Source organism: Ciconia boyciana, chromosome 13 (assembly GCF_034638445.1).
Source record: "Ciconia boyciana chromosome 13, ASM3463844v1, whole genome shotgun sequence".
NCBI classification, from domain to species: Eukaryota; Metazoa; Chordata; class Aves; order Ciconiiformes; family Ciconiidae; genus Ciconia; species Ciconia boyciana.
This window is the reverse complement of record NC_132946.1, coordinates 1,972,211-1,986,491: the sequence shown is the minus strand read 5'-3', so window position 1 is coordinate 1,986,491 and position 14,281 is coordinate 1,972,211. Positions and strand designations below refer to the sequence as shown.

At 56.7% G+C, this 14,281-nt stretch overlaps 1 protein-coding gene across 1 annotated transcript in view; it reads right to left on the bottom strand.

The window, feature by feature from the left end:
• The window catches only part of HS3ST6 (heparan sulfate-glucosamine 3-sulfotransferase 6), a 41,441-nt gene extending 30,980 nt beyond the window's left edge, over positions 1-10,461 (bottom strand). The window contains exon 1 of the mRNA XM_072878097.1: positions 10,058-10,461. Within this exon, the coding sequence (XP_072734198.1) occupies positions 10,058-10,425 (368 nt within the window). The 5' untranslated portion in view covers positions 10,426-10,461. The remainder of the gene's footprint in view (positions 1-10,057) is intronic.
• Positions 10,462-14,281: the final 3,820 nt, after the last annotated feature.

Genomic DNA, 14,281 nt, shown 5'->3' with positions numbered 1-14,281 from the left:
ATATAAAAGCAGCCGGAGGAAGCGGCCGATGCTCTTGTTGAAGAATAACCCCCCCCCCCGGCCCGGCTACATGCCCCGCTGGGCTGTCGCTCGCAGGGACGGAGCCGGCAGGTCCCGGCCAGCCAGGTCCGAGCGGCTGGGAAAAGCTCTGCCCGGCCATCAGCAACCCACCCCACCCCGGAGAGCCACCGCCACGCCGGGGCTGCGTCGGCCGGGGACAGGAGGGACGGCCAGCGGCCCCCTCCCGCTCTGCAGCATCTATTGACAAGTGGCAGTGATGAGGGATTGCGCTGACGAGCACCTGATCAATGGCACTTATCGAGCCCCCTCCACACTCCCGGTAATTGGAGGGTTTCTTTGGCTTCCACTCTTATTGACATCTCCTCCCTGGCAGGGTGTCTGTGGGGGTACGTCGTCACTCGGAATTACAGGGGAGCCGAGCGGCACAGGCGGGATCGGGAACAACGGCACGGTATGGCCCAGCACGGCACGCGGTGCGAGGCAGGGGAAACCTTCGAGGCGTGATCGGCACCCACAAACAGCCTCGAGGAAGTAAAAAAACCAATAAAATAATCTGACGTAGGACTGCAGAGGTGGCAGAGGCATTTCAGGATCCTGCCCCGTCGGCGCGGAGAGGCAGAGCACTGCAGGAGGAAGCTCGGGCTCCACGCAGGCAGCTCTGCCTTCGGCTACAGCAGGGACTCTGCTCCCGGGTCCCCACCTCGCCGTGCTGTGGTTTGCTTCGGGGGCTTGATTTCACCTGCAGCAGCAAGAAGAGAGTCTGCCCGGGCTCACGGAGGAGCCATCCTGCCCTCCGCCGGGTGCCGGTGTGGGGAGCCCCCAGCCCTGCCCACAGCCCCCCAGGACTGGGGTCTGGGATGCTGCGGGCTCCGCAGCAGCTGGGAAGTTGGACGGTGCGGGAGGGCTCCGCCAGCCCCCGCCGAGCGGCACCACGCAGCGCCGGGCAGGAGGCAGAAGCGTGATGTGGCCTCCGGGGACGGGATCTGTCACTTTTCTTGTCCCTTCCCATCAATCACCGGCAGGTCCTTTTTTTTTTTTTTTTTGATTTTGCACACTATAGTGCCCGCCAAAAGCGGCTGCTAATTCACCAGCAGAACTAGCCCAGAGGCCAATTCTTCATTACAACCGCAAAAACACCTCCCGTGCACCCACGCGTGCCCGCAGGTAGGTGTGCACAGACACGGCCAGGCACACTCGCGCTGTTTAGGGGCTAAGTAATAAATCAATAGCAAAGTGGTCAGCCTTTCCCCCAGCAAGGACGCTTAACAAGGTCACATCCTTATTCTCTCCAGACTAATGAGTGGAGATTACTAATAGGACCTCAGTGACAAGTGACTATATTAATGTAATTCTCTCCTGCTTGTAATCAATTTTGTGTGTTAAAATGCACAGCGATCTCGGCCGCCCGGGACCGCTGCGCCGCCCCCAGCGCTGCGGAGCTGCTGGCTGGGCTGGGAGAGAGGACTTTTATTCCCCTTGTGTCCCTACACAGCCGTGGGGTTTCCTCGGCAGAGCACGCTCGGTCGTACAAAAAATCACTCCCAAGAGGAGCCCAGCGGCACATCCCGCTCCCAAAGTGCTGCTATTCCCCTCAGCCACCTAAAATGTTTCTGCGCTGGTGCTTTAATAGCCCAAACAGGGAAAGTTTTCTGCAACTGCTTATGAGAAGCTAATTTCAGCCATTTCACTGTGTATTTCAGCCTCGAACAGTGCTGGTCCCAGCAGTCGGCATGCTCCACGTCAGGGCGGTCGTGCTACCAGCAGCCCCAAGCCGAGCAGCGCGTGCTGGAACAGGGATGCTCTTTTTGGTCTGCGGCTCTAGAGCACCTCAGCCGTGCAAAGCCTGGATCTCCGCAGGCAGAGTCATCCCTGCTGTCTGCAAATACCAGCAGCACACGGGGTCGGGCATTACAACCTTGTGCAGCGGGATCACTTGCAGGTTCAAATTCAGTTAGCCGGGCACGCTGCCTCTGTGCCCTGGTTACAGCCCCAGTGGCCTGACTGACTGCAATATTCCCCATTTGCATTTCAAACGGCTCTTCAGATCAAGAGTGACTCACTTAAGAGATGCATGAATAATTTTGAAGACGTTTAGACTTCTGTGATCTGCGCGCTGTCTCTGCACTGAGGGAGGAGGAGGCAAAATCAAATTAGTTGCTGTGAATTTTCCACCCAGGACCATTACCACAAAAGGTGAGCGTGTAAATCTGAGCAGCCACGAGCACACCGTGCGTGCCCCGAGCACCGACACATCGGGACCTGCCAAGGGGAAAGCCCTGGCTTGCACAGCCCGGACGAGACTCCCCCAGCCCAGGACACACGATGCCCGCCGTCATGCCAGGCACACGGTGCCCGGGGGTTTAGGCAGAGCCCCAGTAACTAACAGAGCGGTGCAGGATCAGACCCGCACTTCTCTGGGCTCTCAGCACATTTATGGAAAGCTGCAATATATTTTTTTCTGTGCAACCACCATACGTCTGTCATTTCTGTATTACAGAGCAGAGCTGGGACTAATTCGGACAAGCCCAGGGTAAGACAGTCTGCTAGGGAGGTCCGAGTCGGATTCTGCAAACCCTGACTCGTGAGAGCAATGCACGGCGTCCCCTGGAGCCCCACAAGCTGCTGGGGAGCGAGGACTGTGCTTCGCACCGCCTATTCCCACATCCAGCCCCTACGTCCTCTTGCGAGGAAAGACTCATCTTAAACCATCGCCCCGGCAGTGCCCGGGCTGGACCAGACCCGGCCAGCCTGCCTCCACCCCGCACCTCCCAGCCACAGGCCAGGCTTTCGACCAAGTGCTTTTCAAAGACCCGCAGAAAGCCGTCCAGAACATCCCTCTGCTCCTCACTGTAATAAATTTTTAAACAAACGCACTGGAAAAATGTGGTGGGAGGCGCAGAGGGAGATCCGAGAGCTCCACCGGCTCCTCTGCCGTCCACCCCCAGGTAGATGAGCCGATGATTTTTTAGCCCGCTGGAGCAGGGCGAGGAGGGCACGGCTGGCAGAGACGCCTGGCACCACTCGGCACCTCCTCAGTGCTGGGGAACTCGGAGCATCTCGGTCTCCCACAGCACACGGCTCGGTCCTCGCTGGAGGGCTGAAATCACAGGATCACAGAATCGTATAGGTTGGAAAAGACCTTTAAGATTGAGTCCAACCGTAAACCTAACACTGCCAAGCCCACCACTACACCATGTCCCTAAGCACCTCATCCAAACGGCTTTTAAATCCCTCCAGGGATGGGGACTCAACCACTGCCCTGGGCAGCCTGGTCCAATGCTTGATAAATGTAGCATGAGAGCAAGGGCAGGAATTAAACTGAGCCGTCCGAGACGCTCCGCAGAGGAGGGCAGCAGCGGGGGTCACTTCGTGGGACCCGGCTGGGGGGAGAGCAGAGCACCCCGAGGGGCTCTGGGCTGGCGGCCGGGCGATGCCAGCCTGCCCGAGCCCCTTCGGCCATCCCAAGAGCTGGGGTGCGGGGAAGGAGCCGCCAGGCTCGGGTCCTACCCAGCTCCCGGAGCCCCGTCAGCTCTCGCTCTGGGTCCTGCAGGACACGGGAGTATCCCTCTGACGCCAGCCGGCTGCCTAAGCAGGCGGATTTCCAAAGCCCTTTGAAAAGCCATTTAGAGCTAAGTCCTGGTATTAAACCTGGCCTTTCATTAGTCAGGTTTTCAATCTCTGCCCGAGCCTGTTTCAGCGAAAAGTTTTTTAAAAGGTCAGGAAGAAGCTTTTAAGCATATTTGCCAATTAACTATTGTAACCCCCTCCTCGACTCGATGCGAGCTGCCCACTTCCGTCTCAGGGGATGGTAATTACTGTTTTATAAATAAGCTTTGAACTCTCCTAAGTAATAGTCTCTCCTTGCATAAAAGCACCCTCTAAACCCACTGGCCTTTTCCACCTTCTGTCACTGTCTGCATCTAAAAATAATCTAGGAAAAAACCCCCATAATACTTTTAAGAAGAAACTCCAAAACTCTCTCTTACTCTGTGATGACTATTTCTCCAGCCCCTCAATAATTCCACTAACAGAAACCCTGCAGCTTTCACTGCTGTTTGTGAACTTTTCATTATATTTGACATCTCTTCAGAAGTTCTCTGGAGTTACATGTAGGTGATAAAAAACCTGTCCATGTTTATATGTTTAAATTTCCAGCCCCTGAGGTTACAAAAGAGTAACCAGGCGAGCACAAGAAAAAGGGCATGAACGAAGAAGTATTTTCCAAAGGTATTGATTCCCATAATACTAATTTTTTAAACCAGCCCCCTGATTTCTAGGTGCCCAGCTTTATATATTTATTTAAGCAGTCGGGGATAGCAACACTGGCAGACTTGAAACCCTTTAGAAACTCAGGTTACTTCTGCACACCCCACTGCACAGCCTGTCTATAAAACCACCATTTATTTAAAAGAGACAGTGACAGAGAAAGCATTCCTCAGTCGGGAAGACCACGACTTGTCTCAACGCTGCAAGTCACAGCTTTTATCTGAAAAAAAATCACAGCCAACACTAACATGCAGTTTTAATCACTTTAGCCTGACGCTGTCGACGTAACAACACATGGAATAACCCGAGTTAATTTTGCCTTGCGGCTGGGCCGGGCCAAAATTCAGACTCACAAACCTGCTTGTATCAGCAAGAAGCATGTCACAAGCTTCGGCGGGCTTTGGATCGGGAACGAAACTCGGGAACTGCCACGTGAAAGCAAGGGAATAACGTCAGCGTGGAAGTGGGGGGCGGGAGGACCGAGTCATGCTCCTTGCCCCATCGCCAACTTGGAGCCGGTGGGAAAGACCCCCCTAAAAAAGGCAGGCATAGCCCCTCTCGCCTGCCCTCCATAATATCTGCCCAGGATCCCTTTAAACGGTTTCAAATGTTAATTCCTCATCGTGGCAGTAAAACCTATTTTTAATCCCACGTGAAAGCAGTTTGCAGAAGAGCAAACTTTGCACGTATTACAGATTGCTTCCTAAGGACCGGCAGTGCTGCGTGTTAGGGAGCAGTAAAATGGGGGCACGCCATCACAGGGAGACCTGTCCGGCTGGCACGGACACCCACAGCGCTTAAGCCCTGTCCTAAGTGTAGAGCTGGGACTAAAACATTGCATAAAAGCAAATCCAAAATACTGTGCATTAAACAAAAGCTTTAAAAGATCTTCTTCATAGTTACAGAATTACAGCTTTTTCTCAGGTTTCCTGCATTTTTTCCTTTGCATTTTAGGATTTATTTTCCAAACCTGGGGGTGAGGATAGGGGAAGCCGATACGGAAAGGCCCTATTTTTGTAACGAAAGTTAAAAAAAAGGAAAGAAGAGATCAGAAAGTAATAAACCCAAGAAGCGTGCTGCAGGACTGAGTTTCTGCAAATGCACCAAGACAAACAAGGGCCACTCTCAGCTGCGGAACGCTGAAACAGGAGTCCATCAGAACAGATTAGCTGGTGTCAATGAATAAAGATAATGTCCTGGAGCAGCTCTCAGTGCATCGCCATCTGACTCCTCGCAAGATCCTTTTGTCTGTTCCCACCTATGTATTTCTTAAATGTGCCTGTGAAAAGCTCTCCCTGGAAGGGGATACAAGCTCCATGCCAAAACGCAGCCTGGTGACTCCAGAGTAGCTGAAACATCGGATTTTATTCAACAGCTTGCGCTATAGAGTGTCTTGATCTGTCTGTACAATCACAACACACACAAAAACCCCTCAAGGCATCTACTTAGCTCTACTTTTCAACTGCCAATAATACTCACAGCAAAAGTCAAAAGAGCAGCGCTGGAGCCGCGTCCTTTCCCTGCCACTCAAAGGCTTCAGGGTTGCAAGGTTCGGAGATAACAAAGTCTGGCTCAAGAAATCCTGGATGCCTTTCAAGAACGTTATTAGCTCCCATGAATGGGTTTGAAGGGGGGGGTGGCAGAAAGAAAACAAAAAACAAAAAAAACAACCCCAAAACACATCGCATGTAGCAGCTCTCTGCTAACCGTCCACCTCCCCTGGGGACACACGCATGCTCCCAAGCTGGGACACCCCCCCGGCACCCCCAGCACAGAAGCACACCGTGGAAGCACGACGAGCCATATGAAAAGTTCCTCCTCCCCCCCCGGCACGCAAACCTGCATGCGTTGCATCGGCTCAAAAGGGGAAATGACACCAAAAAGCTAAATTCAGCCTCCGAGAGAGTCAGAGCTCTGGGACGGCTCTGCAGCACCGGCGGACGCTCGGCAGCAATGCCCGCTCGCCGCGTTGCCACCGCAGCTGGCTGAGGAGCTCCAGCCTGGCCGCTCACCAGGAAGCACTGGCCAACTGTGACTAGCCGTCCCGTAGTACTTTTTACTAATTCTGGCCCAAACTGCAAGAAAATAAGGAATTCTTTACAATTCCTATTAAATCCAGGGCGCAGTTTCACAGAGCACAACCCCAACGGCTGCTTTCTTGTGGTGTGCTGCGCTCAGATGCGAAGGGTCGCTGGGAGCCTTGGCCCAGCCCCGCTCCTGTGTAACTCTTTCTTTAGCTATAGGGAAAAAGCAGGAAGAGGAGACGGAAAAGAGGGACACGGATCATAGATCATAGGAGGAAACACAAGACAGAGCAAAACTGTCGTATTGAGCTGGTGTCGCTGCAAAGTTTTAGTGGATGGAGACAAGGAAACTCTTCTTTGGATAAGCTACATCGGGCTGAATTCCCCAAAACTCCCTTTTATGCAAGCCAGCATCTGCAGAGCCCCTTCCCTGCACCACCTCTGTGCCCCAAAGCCGCCGTTATCCACCGCTTCTCCTGCCCTTTTCCCACAGCACCAGAACTGCCGAGGCTGCGCCGAGTTACGGCGCAAGGCGGACGGAGCGGTCCAAACCTCTGAGCAACATCGGGCGGCCGCGTGGGAAACGAGCCCGGCTCTGGCAACCAAAAAGGGAACAATCCCGGGCAAAGGTCTCAGCTACGTCCCCGAAACGTCACCAGCAGAGCAAAGCAGGGCAGAGCGGCGTCCGCTGGAGAGCCCGCCGGAGCCCAGAGCCCCCAGCCCCGCTTGCGCAGGCATCGTACGAAATGCAAACGCCCTGAGCACCCCAAATGCCGCCTGTGACCCCGACTCCGGTCCCCTTCGCACCGAGAAGTCCCTGGGTTGAAAGTGGGCGCTGCTCTGCAGACACCGAGGGGGTTACACCCGTTACACCCTGAGGTTACACCCATTACACCCCAGCCCACAAGTGCAGTTTTTCCTCAATTCCCACAAGCAAGGGCAGGATTTGGCCCCGTGCCATCGCGCTGAGCATCTCTTCAAGTTTTTGCAACGAAGTTCTAAATATCACCGGCAAACGTCTCCGATTCAATTAAGTTCTTATGTCGGCCTTCGCCTACGCTCCCGTAAAGCAGACAGACAGACAGACAGCAAGGTTCCCAAACAGGACACTCGCGCTCCCCGAGCCGCTGCGTGAGCAGGGTAGACACGCCAACATCACTTCTTTTTATTTAGGTTTACTTTAAGCAGTACTGAGTGCCAAAAAAAATTAAAATAGTGTTTTGCTTTAGGATAAAGTGTCACGTCATGCTTGGATTATCCATTAGGTAATTTATGTTGCAGTCTAGAAAAGGTGTTTAAACTTCTTATAATTAGCTAAACCTGTAGTAACTCAAGGAATTTCATACAAGATGCTTGCTCCTTTCGCAGAACATTTTCTTTTCGCTAGTAAAAAGAACTACTCCAAAAAAGGGACTTCGGGCTATTTCAAATTTAAATAAAATAAAACACTCTGGAAGAACAAATGGTTTCAGTCTGCGACTTACGTTACAATGTAAACTACTCGGCACCCACAAGCAGATACTCCTGCCACGGGAGCGAAATCGCTACGGGACTGAACTACCAAAAAAGAGCAAAATAATTCTGTGGCGATATTTCCAAGGGAATTTTTTTTTTTTTTCTTTTTACATTTACTTAAGACAAGCAACGACCTACAGGTGCCTTCGGGCCAAATATCTTGGCATGAGAAGCAGTTGGTGTAATTTTGGTTTCCTAGCAAGTTCAAATATTTTAAAAATGTTTACACCACTTTGAGATATTCATTGGAAAAACCTGAACTTCTGTCCAACTTCTATTTTCCTCCACTCAAACACACCCCAGCTTTAAACATTTAGCTCTGTCTGGCTTTCCCAGGAAAAAAAACCCAAAACACCCCAGTATAGCAAGGTCTTGTAAGAAGACAAAACGAGAGAGGCAAAGAGAAGAGGAAACTAAGGAAAATAGTTGGGCGTGTGATTGAAAACACGCTTGCTCTATGCAGAGTTAAAGCAAAACATCTACTGATTTTTTTTCTCACTAGAAAGGATGCAACTTCTTCCCAGCACAGCGTACGCATCCCTGCGATGCATCTGGCCGCCCCAAAAACCTTCCCTGCTCTCTTTCTCCAAATTTACCATAACCATATGCAGAACCATCTTAAAACCTCGCGCTGGTACCAGGCCAGGCTCCCTGCAAGCACTTACAGCACTAAAAACTCGCTACGCAGCGATCCAAAACTAAGATTTATTTATTCTTCTCTCGCTGTGGTCCACCCTGCAAACATCTCGCCGGACTACGGCGAGCGATATGAAAGCGTTCCATCTTCCGCACTTTAATTACGTGCTCGCAGGCATTAAACTCCCATTCTGCCAAGTGACATCTATCTTGTAATCCTCACCCAAAAAGATTAGTTATCATCATGATTGTTTCTAGAGCAGCGTAGATACAAGCGGAACAGAGAAATGAGCTAATAAATCACGGTGGTATTAATACAGTCATAAAAATAAGTGCGCTACTTACTGCGTTTGAAGGTGCGTTAAGTCAATAACTTTACGGTCCAGATGTGGTCTTACAGAGCTGAAACTCTGCGGGTAAAATTACCGCTAAAATTACACTTTCCATTAAAGATCGCCGCTTTTCACAGGTTGGTATTTTGGCGAGGATTGCCAAGTTGCAACCTCCCCCCAAAACATCGAGAAACATTAAGAGCACGTAAGAAATAAGAGTATTCCCGCGGGGTTTGGGGCGAGTAGTACGGAGAGGCGGGCAGGACAGGGAGAGCTACTCCTTTTATTATTTTCAGATGTTTCCCTGAGAACACCGCAGTGCTTTGATAAATCTCCACATTTGGACTCTCTTCAAACTCACGGACCAGATTCTTTCACTTGCCTTCAAGGGACTGAGCGCTCCGACTCCGCTTGGCCCGGCTGCTCCAGAGTTGGCCCAGGAGATGGGAGTTTAATAGACACCACATGCACAGTAGCTGCTCTTCCCAACGCTTTTATCGCCTCAAGAGTTCAATTCCATTGAAACCCTCAAAACCAAACAGCTCCCTTGAATCAATACGGTTCTGCCCTTTGACAGGAACCCACCGAGGGATTCGGGCCGTTCTGGTTTACCCTTCCCTTCCCCGGGTCACTCTGTAAGGCACAGCCAGGATCGAGCCCGCTCCTGCAAGCCGAGATCCTCGCTCCCTTTATTTTTATAAGCCACTCGAATTAAAAAAATAATAAGAATAATAATTCCTAAAGGAACCCGGTGGGGAAACTGTGGGACAGCTGAGAATCAAGTGGTAAAGGTTAAAATGGCAAAGCCTGGATAATTAAAAAAAGAAAAGAAAAAAAAAGGCAAATTGCTGCTGCCGGCTGGGCTGCTCCCGGCCGGGTGGGCTGCGGGATGGGGCACACGGGGACACGGGGGGACACGGGGGGACACACGGGGACACGGGGGGACACGGGGGGCGGCTCTCCCCCTCCCAACTTCAGCAGTGACCCCGAAAAACAGTCCCCCCCCCGCCCCCCGGCACGGCGGAGGGTGGGAGCCGCCACCCCCTGCTCGGCTCCCTTCGCATCCCCGCCTGGGACGTCCATGCCCCGCTCCCTGTCCCCTCAGCCCCGGGCCCCCCCGTCTCCCCAGGGAGCCGCCGCGCTCGGACCAGCCTGTTGCAGAGCAACCCCACGGCGGCCCGGCGGGCAATCAACCGCGGCTCGGCGCTTAATTCCCGAGCGGCGGGGCCGGCCCGCCCCCCCCGCCGCCGCCGCCGCCGTTACCTGTACCAGCGCAGCCCCTTCTCGTAGCACCTGTCGAAGAAGTGGGGCTCGGCGCCCACGGCTCGCACCCCGGGGTGCGCCCGCAGGAACTCCAGCAGCGCCCGCGTCCCGCCCTTCTTCACGCCCACGATGATGGCCTGCGGGAAGCGCCGGCTGCCGCCGCCCGGGGCCCCCGCCGCCCCCGGCCCCGGCCCCGGCCCCGCGCCGTCGGGCAGCGCGGCGGGCGGCGGCAGCAGCAGGGCGGGCGGCAGCGGCTCGCAGGGCCCCGGCAGGCAGCAGAAGAAGTAGGTGAAGAAGAGGATCATGGTGAGGAGCAGCGAGGCGCGCCGGCCCCCGACGGGTCCCAGCAGCCGCCCGCTACATCCCATCGGGGGCCGCTCCCGGCCCCGCCGGCCAGCGCATCCCCGCACCGCCGCCGGGCCCCCCGCGCTCCGCTCCCCTCCGCGCTCCCCTCCGCGCCGCTCCGCGCACACCCGGCCCGACCCCTCCCCGCGCACACCCGGCCCGGCCCGGCCCGGCCCGGCCCTCCCCTCGCGCGCCGCCCCCCACGCCCACCCGCGGGGCGGGGGAGGCCGCGCGACACGCGCGTGGGGGCGGCAACGCCCCGACGGAGGCGGAGGGGGTGGGGGTGGGGGGGTGCGGCACACGCGTGGGGCGCCGCCGGGATACCCCGGGGCAGCGGGGCACCCCCCGGCCCCCGCGGGCAGCCCCCGCGTGGGTGCCAGCCCGGGCCGGCCGCCCCCTGCGAGGAGCCGCGGCGGAGGGAAACTCCGCCGGCCCCGGTGCGCGGGGAGGATGCGTTTTCCCGTGTGCTCCCGTGGGCTTTTTTCCCCCTCTTTTCATAATTTCTGGGGCTGCAGCGGGGGGGTGCGGCCCCTCGCACCAGGCCAAGGGCCGCGCAGGGGAGGCTGCGGCGGTGCGGGGTGCCAGGCTGGAAATAAAGAGCCGTCACCCGGTGCCACGCAATTAGCAAGAGGCACCCGGAGAAGCAGCGCTAATTAGGCTGCAGGCGTGGGAACGCAACCCCCGTGTGCGTGTTTTTATTGTTGGGGGTGGGAAGGACAGTCCTGGGTTTCTACCCAGGCCCCTGCGCCTTCCGAAATAAGCCCAAAAGCAGCAGTTTAGGTGGTGTGATTTAAAGCGCGGGTGCGCGATGGACGGCGGGCTGGGATGAGGTGGTTTTCCTGCTGCTGCTGGGGAACCCCCATTCCCTGGGGCCCAAAGGTGCGTCCTGGGTGCCGCAGCATCGGTGACACGTGGGAGCCGGACCCCACGGTGGGTGGCTGTGCAGGCAGCATCGCCGGGTACCGCTGGCCAGGCCTGGGCTTCACGTGCAGCAATGGCACCATCCCGGCTTGCTCCTGCCCTCCTGGCACCATGTGCCATCACCGAACGCAAAATAGCCGAGACCCGGCCCCGGGGTGCCCGTGCCGGGGGGGTCCCACGAGGCCATCGTGCCTGGGACCCACTGCGGCTTCATTGAAATTCTCCCAGGGTCCACCCTGCCCCACACCTCAAAACACTGAGGCTGATTTCCAGTCTTGTGCTAAAGCCTTCCTTTTTTGTATCTGAAATCAGCAGTGCCTTAATTAACCTATTAATATAATTAGCTCTTTTTATAATTAGATCCCCCGAGTCTTGCAAGAGATAGAGCATGGCGGGGAGGGGGAGATCCGAGGCCTGAGACTGGAGCGGGTGCAGAGCTGCGCAAACACAGCTGCGTCGGGAGGCAGCGATGCTCCGGCACGGCTGCGTGGTGCCGCAGCTGCACCGTTGCATGCTTGTACGATGGCATGGCTGCAAGTTGGCACAGTTGAATGATGGCACAGTTGCAAGACTGCCCGGCTGCGTGACAGCGCAGCTGCATGACAGCCGGGTGCCACAGCTGCAGGGTGGTGAGGCTGCATGACAGCAGGGCTGCAGGGTGGCAGGGCTGCGTGACAGCACAGCAGCAGGGTGGCAGGGCTGCAGGGTGGCAGGGCTGGAGGGTGGCAAGGCTGCATGATGGCATAGCCTGAGGGTGGCAAGGCTGCATGGTGGCAGGGCTGCATGACAGCATGGCTGCATGGTGGCAGGACTGCAGGATGGCAGGGCTGCATGGTGGCAGGGCTGCAGGGTGGCGAGGCTGCATGACAGCACGGCTGCATGACAGCAGGGCTGCAGGGTGGCAGGGCTGGAGGGTGGCAAGGCTGCAGGATGGCAGGGCTGGAGGGTGGCAAGGCTGCATGATGGCAGGGCTGCGTGACAGCACGGCTGCAGGGTGGCACGGCTGCATGACAGCAGGGCTGCAGGGTGGCATGGCTGCAGGATGTCAGGGCTGCAGGGTGGCAGGGCTGCAGGGTGGCAGGGCTGCATGACAGCACAGCTGCAGGATGGCAGGGCTGCAGGGTGGCGAGGCTGCATGATGGCAGGGCTGCGTGACAGCACGGCTGCAGGGTGGCAGGGCTGCAGGGTGGCAGGGCTGCGTGACAGCACGGCTGCAGGGTGGCAGGGCTGCAGGGTGGCAGGGCTGCAGGGTGGCAGGGCTGCAGGGCTGCAGGGCTGCAGCAGGACGGGGCTTTGTGCCCTCTCGTGGCTGGTGCTTGCAGGAGGCTGCGCCGGGGCTGCCTGGCCCATCCTGCACGGTAGCTTTTCAACCAGAGGAAATAACTGCGCGAGTGCGACTGGAGATCCCTTCCAACTCGCAACGCGAAGGTTCCCCAGGGAAAAACGAGGAGGAAAGATTATGACGAGGAAGTGAATCTGTTATCGGGAGCAGTTTGATAAATAAAAACGCATCCAAAATCTGCCGCGCGGCACTTGCCAGCTCTTGTTGGGTTTACGTAAGCGATTAGAAATAGGAACTGTTTCACTCCGGGCGAGAGCGGGTGGGAACTGCTCCAGCTCCCTGTTTGGGTTGGGGGGGGGGGATGTTGTTGTTGGAAAATGCCAATTTGTCAAAATGGAAATGTTTGGCAAGAATATATCCATTTTGACAAACTTCTGTCAAAACACAGCCAGGGAGGCTCAGGAAAGGCAGGCGGGGAGCACAGCACCGCCATCCTCCTCATTCTCAGCGCAGGGGGATCCCTCCGGGGTGCAGGGCTGGGGCTGCCCGCGGCGAGCTGGTGCAGCGGTGCCTTTCGGCACTGCCAGCTCCCTCCCTGCGCCATGGGCGCTGCCGTGTCTCAGCGCTTGCCGCCGCTCGGGCACGGTCGGAGGAGCAGCGCCTTTTCCTTTCTCACCTTCATAATTGGGGAAAAAGGCTTAACACGTGAGCTCGGGGCTCACTGCTGTGGCCAGGCACCCGGCAGCGAGGAGGGGAAGCATCGAACGCTGCGAGCGCTTGGGCTGTGCCCGAGGCTTCCCCAGCCCCGCGTTCGGATGAGCTGGCGGGTGGCCCTGCAGGAGGGTCCCCGGCTTCAGCCGAGACCCCACCGGACAAGGACCGGCTCCCTGCCTTGCCCGCAGCTCAGGCAATTAAGGACAACAAGCACTTACTTAGGTGCAATTTTTAAAGCAAAATTAGGACATTTTGTTTGAAAAAAAGGAGTTCTGAAATGAGCAGCTCTGGTGTTCCCTGTGCTCGGTGCCCTTGGCAGGCAGCGGCTGTCCTCACGTCTCCGTGGCTGCCCAGGAAGGGCTGTGCGGGACGTGGGATGTGAACGCGGGCCAGCGGGGCCGGTGCCCGGTGCCTCTCTGATCCCCTGGCCGCACCGTCTGCCGCGTGTCTTCCCTCTCTGTTAGCACGTCTTCGTCTGCGGCTCTGATAAGAACCTACTGGAGAGCGCAGCTTTCCGAGAGTTCGGTGATCCTGTTGGAAGGTCTCCCGCTGCAGCCGCTCGCTGGGCTGCCGGCGGTGCTGGTGTCGGTCAGGGGACAGGGCTGCCTTCCCCGGGCAGCAGCAATGCCGCTGCGATGGGCATCGATGTGTTTGCATCAAGGAGCCGAAGCCGGGCGGGCAGCAAGCAGCAAGGAGCGGAGCCAGTGCAGCCAGCACGCTGGCCATGCTTGCCGGTCCTTTGCAGTGCACGGCTGGGAACGGTGTTGGGAGGAATTATCCTCGCCCCTGGGGAAAGCAGGGACAGGCACTGCCATGCCCTGTACCCCAACACCTCAGCTCGCTCCCAAGGCTGGTGCACACCACGGTCCCTGCCCTGGATTGCTGCATAAGCCCTGGCACCAGGGCTCTGCACCCTTGGGTGGCACCCACGGCCCCAGGGGGACTGGGGGCAGCGGCCCCAC